The 21,901-nt window shown below is 41.8% G+C and overlaps 1 protein-coding gene across 4 annotated transcripts in view; it reads right to left on the bottom strand.

Annotated features, from left to right (window-relative positions):
* The window catches only part of LOC102062365 (neural-cadherin), a 62,479-nt gene extending 42,110 nt beyond the window's left edge, over positions 1-20,369 (bottom strand). For 2 of the 4 annotated variants that reach the window (XM_074551116.1, XM_074551117.1), the window contains exons 1-4: positions 19,055-20,369; positions 5,274-5,471; positions 3,984-4,209; positions 1,339-1,543 (exon numbers count right to left, since the gene is read on the bottom strand). In XM_074551116.1, coding sequence (XP_074407217.1) covers positions 1,339-1,543; positions 3,984-4,209; positions 5,274-5,471; positions 19,055-20,276 — 1,851 coding nt within the window. In that variant the 5' untranslated portion in view covers positions 20,277-20,369. The remainder of the gene's footprint in view (positions 1-1,338; positions 1,544-3,983; positions 4,210-5,273; positions 5,472-19,054) is intronic. The other 2 variants (XM_074551115.1, XM_026795303.2) reach the window with 1 other exon arrangement.
* Positions 20,370-21,901: the final 1,532 nt, after the last annotated feature.

Here is a 21,901-nt window from a genome sequence, read left to right as displayed (position 1 = left end):
TAACACTAAAAACTCTACTGCCAAGCATATTACATTTTAGCATTATAAATCTCTAAGGCCAAGTTCTGAATTTAATTACAGCAGCACAAATCAGATATAAGTGGAACTGATCTCCAGGGAAGTGATCAGAGCCCCAAGCCTGGCAGGGCTCAAGGAGTGCTTGGACAATGCTCTGAGGCACAGGGTGGGATTGTTGGGGTGTCTGTGCAGGGCCAGGAGCTGGACTCAATCCTTGTGGGTCCCTTCCAACTCTGGATATTCTATGGTTCTGGAAAACCAAGTAAGAGATACAATTTTGCCTCTAACATCTTTACAAATGCTTTCTTATTCCTGTGTCAAATATGAGTCCACAGTTTACACTCCCAACAGTAAGGGGTGTGTAAAGGAGCTTTTCTAGTGGCTCATACTGCACTTTATGCAGTCATTGGAGGCATTCTGCATTACAGAGCACCAAGCAGAGCTGTATTCCATGAGCCCTGCAGAGCAGCCATGCATGAGCTAGAGCTGCTCTCTCAACTATTGAGGTTCTATCAGTCCAAAGCAGGTGCAAGTTAAGCTACCTCTAGGCTAAATATATTTGTAAAATCATCTCATAATCCTCTTTTGAGTCATATTTTACCATTCTTCATCTTGTAGTATACAAGGGTCAGCTGAAACTATCAGGCCCTGGTGTGCTACAGCCAGTGTTTGCTACACTGGCACACTGCTTCCTGTCTCTCTGTGTCCTCACACTTGATCCTAACAATTCTGTCTCCAGCTCCCTCTCTTATTTCCTGCAGCAGGAACAAACTCATATAGTATGCTTTTCCTAGCTCAGTGAATCTCTGAATTCAAATAACTGTAATAACTATATTAAGAAATATTTTTGCTGTCAAACAGCTTTCTAAAATACCACAAACCATCAGCTTTTAATATCAGTGAATTTTTATTACTTTCTTGTTTTACGAGTTCACTTCGTGTTCTTGATACAAAACAAGTAATTCTTAGTCCTGCCTTTGCTTTAGAGTGGAATAATCACAAATGTACCTCATGCTTGATTAAAGCAGAGTAAGGCAAAAACTCTTGGCCACACCCATTTCCATGTGTTACCAGGTAAGACTTGTATCCATGATGGGATGGCATACTGATCCCTCAGAAACAGCTTTTAGAGCATCTGCAAGAGTGAAATCCAAGAGCACCTAAACCACTCCTCAACATCTCCCCAGAGACAGAAAGACTTTTGAAACGGACAGCAGAACAGCCAGCATGGGGAAATGGGAGCTCCTGGTGGATCTGTCCAGATTCCAAAGGATGAAGGAAAGTGGAACTGCAGCCAGGCTGCTGGAGGGGAACACCTACCTCAGCAGCAGTGCTGAACTGCTCCTCACTCTCCTCTGCCCTGACCAAAAGGAGGAACTGGTGGGGGTCTCCTTCATAATCCACACTCCGAGTTAGACTGAGCTCTCCTGTCGCCCCATCAATGCTGAACAGACCCCCAGGATTAGTGAGCAAACTGTAGCTCAGGGATTGCTTTTGATAGGACACAGCAGTGACTGTAAGAAAGCTGCATTAAAAGAAATAAAAAGAGAGGACTCAAGGACATAACACAACATTCTGAAAAATATGACAAAAGCAATGCATATCAGTAGTGATGGTGCAACCCTGCAGGTTTGCTCAGAGGTATCCTCAATGAAGTCAGTGACAGCTGTATCTAAACACCAAATTCAAGCATTTTGTTACACAGAGCTTCTATCACCTTGGGGTTAAACAGATAAAGATTCTTGGAAGCAGAACACAGTAAGGATTAAAAATGCAGGAACAGAGGATTTAAATTTTGCTGCAACTGAATTTGCCTACTTCAACTTCCTTCTGTGGTAGTGATTGGTTTTCAGGCAGGAAACTAAAAGATAAAGCAAGATGAAAAAGATTTGTTTTAATAACAGCACAGTAAGTTTGCTGCAGTCATACCATCCTAAAGTTCCAATAGATAACAGCAAAAGGATAAAAGGCAGGCCCTAACAGCAGTGTGTGTTACAGCTTACACTGGACATATATTTTTAGCTCATCTGACACTATCTTTTTTCCACTGCAGTGCAATGAATTTAAAGCCTTCAAGTGGAAACACCCACAATAAGAACTAAAAGAAGAAATTTAAAACTAAATATTTTTAAAATATTTAAACCAGAAAATTAACTCCTCAAGTTCTTTTGCTTTAACATGCAAGTTTCTTAGGAAAAACAATTCCATCTCCCAGAAGAACACACACACCAACATGATCCTGTGGTAATTACAGTCAAAAACACACAAACTCATTTTGTGCAAACTCCTTTTTCCCCCCTGCACTGCCATGCTGCTGTGCCTCACTTCCCCCTGGTGCACTGCTGAACCAATGGACAGCACTGCTGTGGGTCATCATCTCTCTTCAGTTTTCTCCCCTATTTTCCTGTGCTGAGGTCTCACAGGCAGTTTCAGCGGGTGCATGACTGCATTCCTGCCCACAGGAATTATTTTGCTCTCCTTCCAGCTCCCTGCCCTAGCTAGATGTTCAAGCCACCTCTTCTCTCCTGCCAGCACTGAAAATCTCAAGGCCATGCTGGGAGCAGATTTAACAACCCAACTGAAAACTTTTTTATCTTTGTACCTGCTCAGCTCAGGCTGCCTGTGCAGCTGTAGCTCAGTGGTGTGACAGGCAGACCAAAGCAAGGGAAAGATTTGGTAATGATCCTCTGCTCAGCAGCAGCCTTAAATCAGGCTCTAATTAGGAAATCCTAAACCCAGAAGTTCAGTGCATGACAGCAACTCTGCTCTGGTTTGGCAAACTAAAACCACTACACCTTCATACTTGAGTAATTGGCCCAATTTAAATAAGAGAATTTTAGGATTCCAAATGGATTTTCATGGCTATTTCTGGACAACACATTACAACAGAAACAACTTTCACACTTTCATTGTGTATATTCAAACCTTTGTAGATGCAATAACCACACAAAATAGTTAATTCCTTTTGGATATTACCAACTCATTTGACCAACTGACTAATCTACTATCATCTAAGGTGTGCAAACCTATTTCTAATAGTGATAAAAAAGTTATGAATAATTTTATTTTTAATTCTAAAGATTATTGAATCCAATACAGCAAGTACCTGTTGGACATTATAGTATTTTGCAGTTATTCCATTTCTTTTATGCCTGTGCAATTTAATTTTATTGCAGCTTTAAATAAAAAACCTTGTTCTCTACTAAGATTTTGTTTTAAATCTTAACAGTCCTTGGTTATTTGGACACTGTAAAACTGAACGCTCCAGACTGAATATTAGCACCACAGATAATATAATATTAATAATATTTGAACTGCCACAGAAGGAACATATTGCCTGGACAAAAGTATTCTCGATTCAAGTGGAAGAGAAAATGTTTGTTATAAGAAAAAAACTGTTTGGAAAAGAAGGGACTGAGTAATCAGATGGAAGTATGTTACTAACATTTTCTGTGATATTTCAATTGACATGGAGATACAAAGGATGGAGAAATAAAATAACAAGTTCTGTGGCATCTTCATTTTAGCTCAGTTTGTCATTGTGATGAAGACAGGAAAAAGAATCTTGGTTTTTCCAATTTTCTCTTGGGAGTGAAGGCATTTCTCCAAATTTGACATGTAAAGTTAATGTGTTCTTTCACACAGGATATCTTTCTTCATGATGTAACAGTACTAATTTCTATTCTGCATTTTGTTTGAAAGTTAAAAAACAATCAACATCTAATCCTTTCCATATAATTTCAAAAAGTAAGAAAGCACAACTATTCAGTAGCACCTCTCCCTGTAAAAGGGTGACTAAAACAATACAACACCAAACTGCGTTGGGATCACTTCTATTAAGAGACCTGGATTGCTTCTCACAGTATTTATCTATGATTCACAAACAATACCAAGGCTCTGGGGAGATCAGAGAGAAGTCCAAAGCAGGACACAAGCTCCCTGCCCTGCTGTGAGCTGTTACTTACACTTCTCCTGGCAGGGTGCTCTCAGGAACGTACACAGAGTACGAGATGTTGGTGAACTGTGGCGGCCGAAATCCAGCAATTACAGACACAGAGGCTGGGGACCCTCTGCTGCCAAGCTTGTCTGCTGCTAGTACAGTCAGCAAATACTCCTTGTCCCTCACCAGTGGCAAACCTGTTGTTTTAATCCAGCCAGTGTCCTTCTCAACTTCAAATCTGTCTTCACCACCTGAAAGGAACATGTCCACAAACTGTCATCTATGAGAACATTTTTGTTTGATTAAAACTAGGAGGAGAATACAGTGTGAATTCCCAAGTTGGCTTTGGCTTAGGATCAGCATGCACACTAAAATTCAAAAGTTTGTTTAGAACTTGGAAATCAGTCATTACATTCATCATTTATGACTGCACTTCAAAATTCTATTTCACTCTCTGGACAATTATCACTCTTCTTTATCATTGAATTATAAAATAGTTTGGATTGGGAGGGACCTGAAAGTCCATCTCATTCTACCCCCTGCCATGGGCAGGGGCACCTCCTACAAGACCAGCCTGCTCCAAGCCCTGTCCAGACTGGCCTTGGACTCTTTCAGGGATCCAGGGGCAGCCACAGCTTCTGTGGCTGGGCATCCCCCCCTCACAGGGAGGAATTTCTTCCCACTATCCCACCTAAACCTACTCTCTGTCAGTTTAAGCCATTCCCCCTTGTCCTGTCACTCCAGGCTCTTCTGAATAGTCTCTCTCCATCTTTTATCCTCCAAAACTTTGCTGTTGCTTGACCCTAAGTATCCCTTACCAGAAAATACTCCACTGGAGAGGTATTGCTGCTCCTCATCTGCTCAGACACTTTTGAATTATTACTAAAATTTCTTAAAAGGAGACACACAAGATATTATCACTGAGTTTGTACAAGCTTTGCACAACCCAGACCTTTACAAGTTCTTTACATATGAACAAGAAGCATGACTCCTACAAGGAACAGGAACATTAACCCTCCTCTCCACCCAATAAACTACTCCTCCACAGGCTGTCTCATAAATACAGTCCCCATTGGCACCCCTTGCCAAAGCCTTGGATTACTGACTGCTCCTCTCCCCATCATACCCAGGGATATATTTTGGCGAGAACTCAACTTTGCAAAGAAATCCATGCATGCATCAATAAAAGTTGATTTTTCTCACACTTAGAGCTGAAGGTTTATGGACCTCTTGCAGGAGGAAGGGAAAATTAAACTGAGGATAAAAAGGTCACAATAGAGCATAATAGTCAGGGAATGGGAGGGTTAAAATTTACCTTCCAAGAGAAAATATTCCACAGTTCCATGGATCCCTTCATCTGCATCCACAGCAAGCAGCTTGTACACCTCAGTGCCTCCTGCAGCCTCGGGGGAAACCACAGCCAGGAAGGGGAAGGGCTCCATGGCCCACTCGGGGACGTTGTCATTCACGTCTGTCACAGTAAGTGACACGTGCACCAGGTACCAGTCCTTCCCTAAGGGGCACAGCAAAAGGAGAAATCATTAGACAGCTCCTTCATGGCACTGAGAGTAACAGGAAACTACCAGGACCTGAGTGTGCATCTCCTGCAATACTGCTGGCACCCAGTCCAGAAACACCTGGAGTCTGAAGTTCTTCTGGAATGAACAGCACCCAGGAACAATGCGGGGAAGAAATAACCAGCACAAGCACTGCAACACTGGGGCCACACACATCACATTCTTCTGAGATCTATTCCTAGGAAACATCATACATTCTTAAATTCACAAACTTTAAATACCTTTTTTCTAAAAAGTGTTTTCTCTTTCTGAAGAAGGAAAAAAAAAAAGCATCATATGTTTTGTTTATGCAAAGTTACAGCAACTCTGAATTTTGAAAGTTAAATACTTGTTGCCAAAAAATTCTAATCTACTCTAACCAATGATTTGCCCTTCTATGAAGTTCACTGAAATCCTAACATAGTTTTCACTCCTATTTAAGTTGAAATATTATTAAATACCAATCAAAATCCAGAAGAACAAATCACCACAAAACGGAACTTCAAAATTTTCCAAAAATCAACAGCATAAGATTCTTAAAAATTGAGGAAAAAATATTTATTATACTTTTACCATTATTAAATTAAATCATGAAATAGCAAAGCTCCTAACAGAACTGCACTGGCACTGCACTGTGCTCCAGCCTGAAATGTGGCCCAGGCCAAAGCTGTCATCTACACTGACAGCATGACTTAGCCACAAGCTTAATAATGGATGTGAAGAGTTTCTAAAGTTGATGGTGTTAATACTTGATTTCAGTGTTGATTTATTATTTATACATACATGAAAACATACAGACAAGCATTTATTTTCAAAACAGCTCTATGGGAATTGAAACAACATGCTAAAAGGAACATCTAAAACTACCAGTTTTAATTTAAAGCTGATTAATAATACAAAGACCTTAGTATTTAAGTATATATTGAAGTAGAAAGTGCTGCCAAAATATCTAATCTTGTAGACAATGCTAAGGAAGACTGTTCTCCCAGGAAGTTCACTTAGGCTGAACTGCTGAACTCATTCTCCCTCTCTACTGCAGAGGCCTTCTACAAAAACCATCCCTATTCCAACTAAATTCTGTCCCTTTGTGTGAGGTGTGCATGCACAGACATCTCCCTTCACTCCCACAGAAGCACCTCCTGCAGCCTCAGCTTTCCACACTCAGGAGTTCCTGTCTGCTGGCACGTGGCAAGTTCAGCACAGCACACCAGGGCCTGCCATCTGTGAACAAGCAGCTCGTGGGCTCTTGTAAAGAAAACTCCTTGGAGTTGTGACTGGCAAAGTCAGACAGAAGTTTCTTAGTTTAGATTCCTGAGACTTAATCCATCATGACCTTTGAGTACATCTATTTTTACCCAGAAAATTCTCTTAACAGAAAAAATCAGCAGTCACCCAGGATAATCACTGAGGCTGTCTTGAGTTCACCTTGTAAAATTGTATTAATTTATCTGTATTTTAAACCTGTGAGTGAGTACATGGCCTTTTTTTGTTTCTCTAAAGAGCAACAAAATGTATATTGACAGTTACTTGTTAAAGTCAAATTAATTTCTATATAATTATATCCTGTACCCAGAATCTAATGTTCTAGGGAATATAATATAAGTTTTACAGTAGCACATATAAAAAAAACAGTGCCTACAGCAAAACCCAATATCTAATTTATCAAACAGCAAATTACAGAAGTGAACAGTTTCCTGAAAGAGAAGCTGTATTGGGTTTGCCCATTAAACATGCACCACTGTAGAACATGGATACATGCAACATGTGTTCTGACATTTTCATGGCAAAATTCCCAGTTTCCATGTACATCCAAGTCTTTCAAAGCCTCCCTGACTGTGGCACCCCCTGTGTGTTAGGTATCACTGCACCTCTGCAGACAGAAGTGTTGGGAGGCCCAGTGAAAGGATGCTCAATTCAGCCTCTGTAGACAGATGTTCTTTAAAACAGTGCCTGTGAAGCCAAAGTTTCTAAAGACAAACTCAGACTGTCTCACCACAAAACACAGCTGGCACTGAGGTGAGAGCACAGTTGCCCATTCTGCTGTTGCACTTCCCTTGCAGTCACCCAGGTGTAATTCCCTTCAGCATTCAGACAGAATCTGAGAGCAGCTGCTTTGCTTTCTCCTGGGTGTAGCACCAAAAAAAAAAAAAAAAAAAAAAAAAAAAAAAAAAAAAGCCACAAGAAGCTGAAAAACCTTTAAAAACCCTCAAATATGTGAAAAGCAGCAGCATGTATATTACTTCTCACTGCCATACTAAATAGTACCAGATTTGTTTTAAATATTTGTGTTCTCATGTCAGAATGTGTGTCCCAAAAGTCCCAGGTCAGCCAGTCCAAGACACCTGAAGAAAATGCAGAGGAGGGAAGGTGCTGGACATTGATGCAAAGCTAAAATACCCCAGCAGCACACAGAAGGGAGAGCTCTGTGCCAAATGCAATCATGACTGCTTGAACTCCTAAGATTTTAATTAAAAGGTGTCCAAACAGAGAAGCTGCACAAGGCAGAAGTTACTGTCAAAGTTGCCTGTCTCTTCCCCAAAGAACAGCTCAGGTGGAAGCTGCCCCAAGTTTGTACATACCCACATTAGCCTAGTTTGCCTGGGCACACTGTGGGCTTAAAGTAGCAGCACTAAATTAGAAGCTGGGTTAAGAACCTCTGAAAATCTGCCCCCATAATAGCAAGACCTACTGAGGATTTGAATGCTACCTTGGTAACCCTGCTAGGAGTGGAAAGGTTACTGATGTTTGTCTCTCTGCTGTCTGGAAATCATTCTCCTAATCAGCCCCTGAACTCACACGGGTTCAAGTCCTGCTAGAGTTCCTAACATGCATGTATTATGTATTCCTCTGTCCAAAGGTAAGTCCCAATTTAAGAATAATTATTTTATATTGAAGAAGCAGTAATAAATCTGGTTACAAATCCCACTTTCATCACTTAACCAATGCCAATTCACTGAAAATTAATATGCTGATACTTGGAACATACTTGTAACTGAGAAACAGTTGTAAGAAAACTGTGCAGAAGTGCATAAGCACCAAGCTTAATCCTCACACACCCTAGTAAACTTTGTTGCTCAAAAACTCAAAGGACTTTGGCACATTTCTCCAGGTACTTGTATTTTAGCATTTAGGAGACCTTAGTGTTGTTCTGACATCTTGGCAAGACCAAAGCTTTCAGCAATATGTTGGTTACTTCTGAAACACATGAATAACCTAAAGAATTTTGTTGGGACAGTCAGGACAGTCAGCAGGAACTGCAGTGCAGGTAATGGAAGAGACATTTAAGTGCCTCTCTTGACCAGCATCCATTTCCACTGCATATGACTCCACAGCTCTTATTGGTATATTACCCTCCTCCATCAACCCCAGACAATCTGATTCGTAAGAAAAAATGCTGAATAAATCATCATGATTTCCCAGATAAAGGCAGTCTGGAGGAAAATAACTGCAAGTGAGTTTTCCCTTGACTGCATACCATATATCAAAGGGAAAACTGCAGCAGAAACACCAACCAGGACTGGACCTCTCTGCAGAGACCTCCAAATGTGACCTGACAACTTGTGGAAACAACATCAGGGTGCCCAGCGAAGCACGATGGGACAGAGCTTGCCAGAGGACAGCCAATGTGATGAGGAGACTGACAGCAACAATAATGGCTGGGTAACATGTGGATGGCTAGCAGGACAATGCATTCAGGATTTCAAAGTACCTGATTTTTTTAAGCATAACTCCACATTCTAATTAGCACAGCAAGAATTTCCAGGTTTTTGCTTGACTGTAATTACCATGACACACACAAAAGGCAGTCTCTTGTGTTTTGTAACTGACACAGCTGCTTGCCTGCAGAACAGACCTTAAACCAGATTTTCAACTCATTTTGAATAAGGTATATAAAATTAATATCCTCTCTTACTTATGAAAATTTTTCATGCTTTAAGACAGTGGATGGATAGAAATTTTAGAACTATACACCTCCCTACAGTTCAGGTGTCTCAATGCCTCTGTCCATCAAAACAGCTCCCTTACGTATCTTACAGATATATTAATTATATATTTACATCGGTATATAAAAGTAACAGTACATGAACATGAATCTGCATTCATATATTATGGTTAATAGTAGTTTATTAGTACTATATGTGCAGTAATATTGCTACATTATAGAAGAAAATAATATGTTACAATTCCACTCAAATCTTAGCAGAAACAGCTTAAAACTGATAATCCTCTGTGGATTTGGGTTAAATCCTACAAACACACAGAGAGGGTCTACTGAAATTATCTGTTCCAAATACCAAGTTTGACAAGCAGTGGAGATATCTGCCACTGCATCCAGCAGTGCAAGTCAGCCACTACTGAGATCCTAAGTCAGAAATCTGACCCAGGCTTCATTTTCCCAAAAAGAATTTCCAAACTCTTGTGTAACACAGTAGCAATTACAGCTGTCTCAATATTAAATGCTAGATGTTTGACTTTCAAGCCAGGCACACCATAGACATCTTACACAATGTCATCCATTCAAAAGAAATCCTACTCAAAGAATGGTTCTGCTAATTAGACTGTTGGCATACACAGATTTTGCATTTGACAGATTTTCTTCCCTAGCTTCAGACAACAGAAAAATTTAAATTGCTTTCTCACAGATACTGAGCAAGAGGAGATAAACTACAAAATGGCCCTTGCTGCTCATGAACATGACAGTAACATAACACTGGAATATCTTATGTCAAAAATGAGTATTTTTAAAAGTCATAGAGAGAATAATGCTTCCTATTCAAAAGGGTAAAATCATCTTTTTATTTAATCAGAAAGTATATTTCCTCTTATTTTTCTTCAGCATGGAAAATAGCAAAAACAGGTTCTATAAGCAGATTGCTTTTCCCACATTTTTGCAAACACCACTTATTTGCCCTTTGCAGTATCAAATCTAAGCCCCCTCCACAGCTCTCTTTTCAATTTATACAGGAAACTAAAACTAAAATTATAAACTCTAGTCCAGAGGTTTTTCCTACTTTAGCTGCTTAATTCCCTATTAGAGTCAATTCGTGTATCATCAAAAATCCTTCTTAGGGCAGCTCATCCTGAAGTCTGCTTTTTTCCTCTCTGATATTTCCTCCAGTTGGAATTACTTCCTTTTAACTTCATATTACTGACAAAAGCTGTAGCACTGAAATTCATTCCCTATCACCAAAATCAATCTTCATAATCCACTGCTGAAACTTCATCATAGGTATCTATCTGTAATTGCTTATTTTTCATGCCTATCCGTGGTTGAAAACTGATAAACAGAAGGATTTATTATACTGCCTTGCTCTGAAATCCAACCACATTAGGTGAGGTAATACACTAGCTGGCCACCTTTCTGCTCACAGGAAATATATTATAGATCATCAGTCATCATTTTCATCCCTTGGAGAAAAAAGAAAAACAAACAAAAGATTAAATAAATTGCTAGGAAGTTTAATCATAGTAAAAATGGAAATAAATGGTGATGAGTCAGTAAAAAATAGGGAAAGTCTCTAAAATATTTAAACTGCAATAACAACAACAACCAAACAAAAAAGGGAAAAGCCTTCATACTCATATACTCTGAAGACTGGGTTACACTTTCCACATCAAATTTAAGATATACAGAGGAACTCAGGAAGGGAAAGCCCTCTCAAAATCATGAACTTCTTGGGACAGTTCAAATTAAAGACTTATCAAAATGGAAGAACATACTGAAAATTACAAAAATCAAGCAGTTATCTTGATGGGATCATGATTCTCCTCTGCTTTAGGTTTTTACAGCTTTACTGAATCCAGGCTTATTTAAAAAATCTCTTCTGTGATGTTCACCATTAGTTTTCTGGGAAGGAATTTTAACATAAACTAACACAAACCAGTTGCTCCAACCTGCTGTGGCAGCTGGTTATAAAGGCTCACTGGACTGCAGAGAGATATTGCAAACTGATACATCCTGACATGTCAGACAGCAACTGAAAAAAACAATATTCCCCCACCTACCAATAAAGTTACACCAAAGGTGGCAGAAGAAGGCAAAGGATTTAATACTTAATCATTCAGTTAACAGCAACTTCTGAAGGCTTTTCTGGTTAAACCAAGCCCTGAAAATCAGGCCTGCTGAAGCTGACTGCAGTTTCAAACACTGTAGGTCAGAGCTGCCTCTAAACCCATCTCTTTTCACCATGTCATTTTAAAAGATGCTGTCAATATGTGAAATCCTATGTATTCTCAGACTTCTGATTGCATTAGGATTATATGACTGTCTTTTCTCTCAAAAATCCAATGGATAATTCTATAAGACGAGACTTGGAAATAAAATCCTTATATTCATGCAAAATGTAGGCTTCTCTGCATCAGTGTAATTGATAAAACTGACAATGCCAGACTTTCTGATTTTTAAAAATCTGACAATAGAGAATATGTAGTTGACTGAACACGTCTCTGCAATTGTGGACAAACATTATACATTCCTTGAATGTTCTGAGGGAAGAGGTATTATATTATCATGATTAAACCACAATGGGTGAGAAGCTAGGCTGCTCCTGGCATTTTCAGGTCATTACAATTTACTTTTAAAAGAAGATTATGAGAGTGTTAAAAGTCTTGCAAGCCTTGAGGTTACTACTGCTATTACATACTGCCCTAAATCCATCAGTAAATTAAGTATTCAAGCTGGTATTTTTCTTTATGGCTTGTGGGTTTTTTTGGGTTGTTCCCACTTTTTACCCTAAATAGACAAATGTTTTTTAAAAACTTGAGGTTTTTATTTGGGTTACTCCAAGTTAAATGTTTGGAGTTGGTTGAGGGGATATTGAAGTTTTGAAGACCCTCAGCAAATATCATACTATGTTATTTTAAAACCTCACTCTATAATATGTCTTCATGTAAAATATCAACTCAGTATTGAGTTTGGGAAAACACATCTTCAGAAAAAAATCTTAATGCCCTAAGCCTCTAGCTGCAATCAGGAGAAATCTCTTTTCCCATTTTCATACCATAACATGAGATAAAAGCTACTGGTTATTGTACCCAGTCCTACTGTATATCCTTCAAAAAATAGGACAATTATGCACAAACATTTCTCTACTGTCATTTCTGAAAATTCCTGAGGTATATGATGGGCTACTTTTAAGTACAGTAGTTTGCTCATTCATAAAACATAAACCTTCTAAAGAGATAACTTTGATGGGCTCAAGCTGGGGACAGCCCATGTTCTCTCCTAATATGCCTCATCTCTTTTGCAGACAGAATAATGACAGCCTGGCATGTCTCTGCTCCTTACCATCATACAGCTTTTAAAACAGAAGTTAAAGCAAACCAGAAAACAAAAGTAAAGAAAGAACCAGAGGAGATCAATGATCAGGCAGAAAGGATATTAGCATAAATCATCAATTAAAAGGCATTAAGGTGATGACCATGTTATCAGGGACTGCCAGTGTGGCATCAATCTTCTGAGGGTGGCAGTCGGGGAAACCAAGCGTGCCCAGATGTGAAATAATGACTGCAAATTAATAATCACAAGAGACATCCTTAAACAACAAAACATGTGTCTTAATGAATTACTATTGATTGCAAAAAGCATTATCATAAATAGAGGACTTGGCTAAAGCAGGAGCAGCCACTGTGCCACTGTGAGATGGGAAGTTCTCATGAAATCTTCCTTAGAGTTTCTTGGGGAAAATCCAGCTTGTTTTTCCTTAGTCTTTCATGGGCAAGGAGAAAAAAAATTTAAAAAATGAAAAAAAGGTAAAAATGCCACCACAATCAGTAGCTTCACCAACAGAGCCTGCTGTACATCCTTGGATCACTGTGGAATCCTAGAATGAAAGGACCTTAGAGCTCATCTCATCCCAACCTCCTGCCATGGGCAGGGACACCTCACCCTAAACCAAGCTGCTCCAGGCCCCATCCAGCCTGGCCTGGATGTTCTATAATTTATTTGTTGTTTCAAATAGTCAAATTTGTGCTGAAATTTAGTTGGATTTTGAGAAAAAAGGAAGTTCATTTCTTTTGTAGAAACTGAATGTTTGAGATGATAAACAGCCAGAAGATCTAAACAGCTTTGGTGTTCAAGTCACAGCAGTCTCAGAGAGATATTTTTAATCTGACTGCTTGGAATAAAAAGCAGGAAATTTCAAAATATTCAGACTGATCAAACACCAAGATGGTGCTCCACAGCTTCCTCAGACATTCTTTTCTGCCACAGATCAGTAACATTCCAAGCCTGTAAACACCCAGAGCTGTCCTGAATGTTCACAGAACACACTTTTTTTTTTTACTTAAGTGCATGAAACCCACTGCTGTTTAATGAAACCCATCTGCTGGATAATAGATGATGATTTCAACTTAAGCTCAGCTTGAAGTGTAACTGGTGACAGCTGTAATTCATGAAAGAGGTAATAAGAAATGTAAAAGGCAAAACATCACCCAGAAGCTACTTAATTCTTAGGGATGATCCCCCCAGAATCAATACAGCTAGTAAGGGACTAAGGCCTCAGAAAAAATTAAAACAGATGATCCTTGACTTCCAAGCACAAAATCCTTCAAGGTGAAAATATTACCAAAATTGGGATCTCCACTCTCTATGTTGATTTAAACAGGATAAATATATTTAACATACAAGAGATGCTGTTAACTGTTGGAAGGCATGTCAAACATCACCCTCAGTGAATCCCCTGATGAGAAAAAATGAATGACAGGAGATTACAAAGCTAAAGCTCATGGATCAAGTAAGGTCAAGGGAGCTTGAGACAGCAGGATTAGAGAGGTGGGATCTTTAATGCACTTCCCCCAAGCACTAATGGAATAATAATGGCTCCTTCTCAAATTAAATGCTACCGCATGTTGAAATATTAATGTGTATGACAGTCTAAGAAATTTTACCTTCTGCTCACTGGGTAAAAACTTAAAATAGCATTATGCATTTGCAAAGAGTAAACTGTGTCCCAATAAATTGAATGGCATAAAATCCTGAAATACCACTAAAAAATGTGAGCATAACCATCAGTTCTTCCAGGCAAGGTTAACTGAAGAATTTAACCCAGGGCTGAGTGATCAGTGGGGTCACCACAGGAAACTTCTCAAGAACCACATGCCAAAAAATGTTAAGCCCTGAAATTCTGGCATTCTCTTTAGCCTTTCATGGCACAAACTAATGCATAGGGTGTTCCTGGTGTTTCCCTTTGGTTTGAGGTTGTAAAGTTTGTGTTTTGGTTTATTTTCTTTTGGCTGAAATGTTTGCTAATTACAAAAAGCATAAAGATTGTCAGGCCATTCTTCAATTTCAAGTGTTTTCAGCTTTTAGATTGATTTTTCTGTCCAGTGCCAAGGCAGAACCTCACAGCACCTTCCAGTATCTGAAGGAGCTTGCAGGGAAGCCACAGGGACAGCCTTTGTCAGGAAGTGCAGTGACAACAAAAGGAGTCATGGGTACAAACTGGAAGAGGGGAAATTGAGGTTAGGATGTTAGGAAGAAATCTTTTACTGTGAGACTGCTGAGACACTTGAAGAGGTGTCTCAGGGAGGTTGTGGGTGATCCCAGCCTGGCACTGTTCAAGTTTAGGTTGGGTAAGACCTCACCAGAAGCTGAAATACCATGTCCTCTCTTGTCCAGGCCCTGAAACTCCTCCACAGCCACAGGAGAACCCATTCCATAAAAAAAAACCCCCAAACATCCAAAAAAAGAAAAAAAAAACCCAAACAAAACCCATTCCATTAAAAAAACCCAATTTTTCTGGTGCTACTTTTTAGTGACTAATTGCTGCCTCCAGAAAACAAAAAGTATGATAAAACTAAATCTACAATGTATCAAAAAAGAGAGAATGAATCACACAATGAATAAGCAGAACTAGTAACATAGTATTTCCTCTACAGATTGCAGTTAATTTTACTGTAGCAGTAAAACAGACCAAATTGTTATTTCAAAAGATAAAAAAAGGATTGTTTTCAGGCATCTACATTAAAATAAAACCATGACATTGATAACCAAAATATGTCCGGTCACAAAGCAACCTCAGCATGTAATGCACTGGTATTGATAATAATTATGGTAGTAATTGGTGCACATCACTACCACAATCTTAGAGCTCAACTGCAGCTTTGCCAAAAAACCTCTACCCTGGAAGCTGAAAAGTTCTTCAGACTGCAAAACCCCCTCAAATCTAGCCCTGACACGGGCACACATACACCAGCACAAAGCCTGTGGTCTACCAAGAGATACCCAGGCAGTGTGAGTGTGTTACACTGGTAGGTATCTGCCAGGCCAAGGGAGTGAGCTCCCTTAGCTCATACCTTCAACAAAATGCAACTCAGGGAGAGAAAACCCCTCCTTGTCATCAACAGGTGGGAGATACCTGGATATTGAGATACTAAAGTTCTGCTGCATCTGGAACCCCAGCCCTGCACACACTGCTGTGCTGATTATCCAGGACAGAACTGAGAGGAAGTAAACGGAAAAATATTCCAAAATCTCTTTTAGCTAAAGGGGGAAAATAAACAAACATACAGCCTGTTACATGCCACTTGAAGAAAACTGAATTCAGGCAAAGGACATCTACACAGTCCCATTAATGAGCTAAAGAGTGGGGGCTGTCACAAACTAGGAATAAACTGCTCAAGTTGCTTTATTACCATATACCCATCCTCTTGATAGTAATTTGAGAATGGTCCATCACACAAAGAAAAAAAAACAAAACCAAACCAAAACTACAGTTGTGCCCAGAGATACATTAGGATCACTTGTGGCACAATGCTTCTTGCTGCTGTAAGTAATGAAGTGCACATTACAAATGAACCCCAATAAACTACATTAAAAAATGGAAAAGAGAGTAGAATTTATTTAAACTTATTTAAATTTAATTTAAACATCTTGTCTTATCCTCAACATCATTGCCTGGGTTGAAGAAAAGAGTAATGACAGAATTAATTATTGGTTCATTTCAGTTCACAGTTACCAAGCAGCAAGAATGGAAAGTGAAAAAAAAAATTGAAGAAATTAATAGAACTTTATACCACTTGACAATAAATAGACACCTGATATCATAAGCTCTAATGCTAGAAACCCATAGCTACTGAAATGTTTATGGTTATGTGTAATGTAAAATAAGTGACCACAAATGCTAAAAGCAAAGTAAATAAACTGGAGAAAGAACCTGAACTTGCACTTTTATGCACAACAAAAGTCAGTGTGGCCATCTCCACACTTTAATTCATCCTGAAAGTTCACTTCTGTAAATACTCTGTTTTCTCCTGGAGCTTTTGCAGTATTCTGCACCTATTTCAGAAAAACACATAATTATGCTAGGCATCTTTCTTCTATCCCTTCCTTTTGGTTTTCTTTTTACAGATGACTGCAGTTTGGACTGTGAGTAAGCAGAGAGACAGAACTTTCTAAATCTGTTTCAAAGACTATGTTAAATGTATTTTAACTCCTATAAAATGAGTATGAAATCATCCTGCAAAGAGTTGAAAGTACCAAGTCTTTATTAACATTTAACTGATTAAAACAGTAGTATTAAATGTATTTTGAATTTGGTCTCCTTTAAACCAAGAAACTTAAAATCATCACTACCTAAAGTATGGCATTTGGACTGTCCACAATTAATTGCTGTCTAACTAATCTGTGAGTCAGAACTTAGTCACATATTTCTTGGAGATTTATTCTCTTACTACTACATTCTCTTACTTACTACTACCAGCACTAATACATTAGGCTAGTGGAAAATGCTCCAAAGTACTTAGTGAAAGTACATGATGGTTAAAAAAAAAAGTCCCTGAAATTAAGTTAAAACTTGTTTCAGACTTTTTTAAACTCCATTAGCAAGCATTGCCCTGGAAGTGAAATCTCGGGCATGACAGAATGACAAGCTCTGTTCCAGGCAATCTCAGACTTGTATATTCAGACTAGGCAAGGGAAAAACCGATCACAAAGGTGAGACCAGCAGTAACCCGGGGCAAGGTTAGCTACCACTGCTCCAACAACGTCCTCTTGATCCTGACAGAGGGAACTGACACCAGCAAAGGGCTGGAACTTGAGCTACATGACAGAGTGGTGAACAGCCCAGCAGCACGCTCGGATTGACCCGATGGCTTCTGTCACTGCCTCGGAGCGATGACATTCCCCTCGGCAGGCGGCCGTGCTCAAGAGGGACTAGCGGGGCTAGGACACACAAAGTGCTGCGGTTTGGAAATTGCTCTGTCAAGCTCTTGGTCTGCAGCCAGAGCTCAGGCTGGAACACAGCACAAAGCCAGTGCGAGTGACTGACACCAACACGCGACAGCGACAGGCACGACAAAACCCCAGGGAGGAGGCGAGGAGGATCTGAGAGCGGCTCCTCAGGACCCGAGCGAAAGGAGCTGCTGGGGTAGCCTCGCTTCACAAGGGAAGGATCCGTGTCACCGAAACTGCCGGCGCTAATTAGAGCCCTGCAGGCATCCTCGGGGATTGCCAGGCACCGAGGAATAAACTGCCTCTCTCCTATGGGCTGCCCCCAGCCAAAGGCAGCGAGATAAGGGAGAGCAATCGCGTGGGAAGCTTTCATCTCTCCCGCCCGCGCTGCTCTGTGGCTGAGGGAAATCACCCTGAGCAGCTGCACTGCCGAGCACTTCATCGCTCTCACAAGCACTAAAAGTCTCATCGAGCCAAACCCTTCCTGAGCCTCTCCAAGATGAAATCAGGCCAACCAACTCATGTCTTCTGATAAGATTTTCTCCAGAACACTCGTTCTGGGCAATCTCCGCAACCTTGTTACAATCGCAAGTAACATAAAAATTAAAAAAGCGACACGGTGAATGGGCAGAGATATCCACCATTCATAAATTAAAAATATGCTTAAACTAATCTGTATTTTCATAGGTGAAAAATATTAACCAACATCACAATTTAAAAGGAAAAGAGAATTTTAAAAAGCAATATATGTAATCAGCAAATGAAATTAGCTACTCTATTTGGTAAAAGCTTGTGAAAAATGACAGTATAAGTCACAGACATGCCATTTTAATTGTGTACATTGAACTCCTGAGGTATTTTTAAAAACAACTACCTAAACACAAGGGCTCCAGTCCTGCAAAACCCCACGCCATGCTTGTGAGTCAAACACACTCAACTTTAATAATGACTCAAAACTCAATGGCTTCAGCTGTATACTGCAAATTAGGCACTTACAGGATGAGGGCTATAGAGAATATTTTAATAACAAACACCTGTACTGTGTCTTGACCACTCACTAACAACTAAGAATTCTAACCGGTGAAACACTTAAATTCTGCTAAACACCTCACTGCTCCAAGCATTTTCACACAGCTGTACAGTCCACTTTTCCTAAGCTACATAGTGCCTCTTGTCACTTCTGGTGTTTTTTATGCTAATAGTTTACAGATTTAAAAGACCAAAAGTACATCCCGCAACACTGCATATGACACCTGATGCTAAACCACCCTTAGGTGCTTTGTCTGCAGTCACCTGGAGACAAACTGTCCTCGGACTCCCCGATGGGACCAGACCACTACTCCGTCTAAGACTTTGCCTAACACCCACCTCGGCGCTCCTGGACGCGGACGACGAGCTCCCAGGCGGCCACCGCCTCCCTGTCCAGGGCGGCGCGCAGCGTCACCTCGCCGCTCTCTCGCTCCACGCTCACCGGCGACTCCTCGACGGGCGGGGACAGCAGCTCGAACCAGGCGGAGGCGAAGCGCGCCGGGGCCAGGGTGGCCAGGCGGGTGCCCGGCCGGGCGTCCTCGGGCAGGGCGAGCGCCAGGGGCGCGGCGGGCGGCAGCGCGGCCCGGCGGCGGCGGGGCGGCGGCGGCGGGAGGCGCTTGGGCTGCGGCAGCACCTCCAGCTCCAGGGGCTCGCTGAGCAGCGCGGGCCGGCCGCGGTCCCGCGCGTAGACGCGCAGCGGGATGGGAGCGCGCAGGTGGAGCAGGGAGCTCACCAGCACCACGCGGCCGCTGCGCGGCACCACGAAGAAGTGCGCGCTGCGCGGGAGGGCGAAGTAGCGCAGCTCCGCGTTAGCGCCCGTGTCCGCGTCCTCGGCCCGCGCCTGCCACACCTGGGACTTGAGCGCCAGCGTCTCCTCCACGCGGAGCTGCGCGGAGCCGGGCCCCACGAAGCGCGGCGCGTTGTCGTTGTCGTCCAGGACGCGCACGGTGAGCGCGGCCAGCTCGGCGGGCGCGGCGCCCTGGGGCGCGCAGCGCTTGCAGCACAGCCCCAGGCGGAGCGAGTACAGCGCCCGCGCCTCGCGGTCCAGCGGGCGGCGGGTGCGCAGCCACACGCGGGCCGTGCGCGCGTCCAGCGACACCTGGAAGTGCGAGTGTCCCTCGCCCAGCAGCTGCAGGTGCCAGCGGCGCCCCTGCACCTTGGCGCACCAGGGCTCGGGCCCCAGCCGCGTCAGGGGGATGCTGAGCCCGCGCACCCGCGTGCCCGCCGGCCGGTTCTCCGCGACGTGCCCGTCGAACGAGGGTGTCCTGCGCGGGGCGGCGCGGGCGGCGGCCAGAGCCCAGCAGAGCAGCAGGCAGCCGGCGGCGCGCCGCGCTCCGCGGGGGCCCATGCCGGCTGCGAGCGGCGGCGGCTGCGGGCGGGTGCGCGGCGCTCCCCGCGCTGCCCGGCCCCGCTGCCGCTCCCCGCAGTGGGCGGGCGGGGAGGGGCCGGGGCACACAGGGCCGCTCCCGCCCCCGCCCTGCCTTCCCCCGCTCCGGGAGCGCTCGGAGCGAACAGTCCCGTGCGCCGGCCGCAGGATGTCCCCGCCGGGCACTGCCCGCATGACGCCGCTGATGGAACACGCCGCCGCTCGCTTCTCCTCCTCCGGCAGCCGGGCTCTCCCTCCACGCGCCGCGGGCAGCACCGCACAGGTGATGTCCTGCAGTCTCTCACATGTCAAGCAAGCCCTCCTAGCACCCCGGTGCCCCCTGAAAACATTTAATTGCTGATTTCTAGACAGCTACCTATTGTAAAATGGCAGTTTTGCTCTCAGCTTGTACTTGAGGGCTGTCACTGACCTAAAGTCACATCTTTGGTCACAATTAATCAGCTCCTTTATATCTCCGGATTTGTGAAGGTAAACAAATTCTTGATGAAATGTAGCTTGACTAAAGAATGATTCTGGTGATAACCAGAGAGAAATATAACCCAACATTTATTTGCCTGTTTGGATTTTTAGAGTAAAACTAAAAACCCAATAAAAGTAAATTTCGCCATGTTATGACTACATAAATCAGGGATGTTGTAGAAAAAGTTACTAGATTATGCAATTCCTCTTCAAAACAGATCAGTGCTTTCAAGAATATAGTCCAAAACAATACAAAATGGGTATTGGCTGTGTTTATGCAGTACATGAATCACTTAAGATTAAGAATCATTCTGAGATTAAAGAACAGCAAAATTATAAAAGATACTCTGTATTGGTCACATTACTCAAATTTCATGAGTATGAATAATGTTTACATTTCTCATAAAACAGTGCATTTCCCTTATGTATACCACTCAAGACTGTGAAAAAGTTCACAGACACAAAATTGTGCTTTCCTGTAAGCCTTTTGGAGAAACCGGCTGTCTTTTTGGGGAATTGGCAGTCCAGGATGAAGTAGAAAGCCTATGGGAGACTCAGAATGAAAAATCCAAGTGCTCAACAAGGAGAGACCACCTCCATTCGTCCTGCAAGCAATTAGGGAGAAACAAATCATCAGCTTCACACAATCTCTCCATTTATGCCTCACATTGAAATGTCTCTATAAAAGCACCTCCTGTATGGGATGTTATCTTCAGTGCTTTTGTGGGGGCTCTTTTTTTGCCTTAAAATAGAAAATTTTACACTTGTGGATGTGTACAGAGCAAAGGGCAATAAAGAATGGAATGGGATAGGAAGAACCCATAATTTGGTCACAAAGATTTATGTGGCTTCAAGATAAAAGGATTTTCCCAAGAGTTTCCTAGCTAGTAGGATACTACAAGGAATCTACAATTGGTATTTCATCAAATTTTGATCAAAACATTTTGTGAGAGCATTTTAGTGAGTTGTGTTTTCTACATCCACTAGGATTTACCTCTGTAAAAACATACCAGGAACAGTGCTATATTTTGCAAGGTCTTTCACTTCTGCATCAGAAGTTTAATTTAAACACATATGTGGTTTTAACAGACTAAAGATGAACCAATTATGATTTCAAATGCAGAACATAAACTATGTTATCTTAATCAGCAGTAGACAGGAAACTGGGAGATTGCACAAGGTTTTTTAGAAAAAAATAGAGACCTTATACTATTGTTTATTAAAAAATAAAAGTATGTTGTTTTATAGTTCACTGCCCTATGGTAATCATAGAGAAATACTTGAGACTCTCTAATCCTATTACCAACTCTGCAAATCAGTGGGAATGTGAATTGGTGCCC

The sequence above is a fragment of the Zonotrichia albicollis genome, chromosome 13 (assembly GCF_047830755.1).
Source record: "Zonotrichia albicollis isolate bZonAlb1 chromosome 13, bZonAlb1.hap1, whole genome shotgun sequence".
Taxonomy (NCBI): Eukaryota; Metazoa; Chordata; class Aves; order Passeriformes; family Passerellidae; genus Zonotrichia; species Zonotrichia albicollis.
Note: the sequence above shows the minus strand (reverse complement) of the source record. Positions and strands in the feature narration are given on the sequence as shown.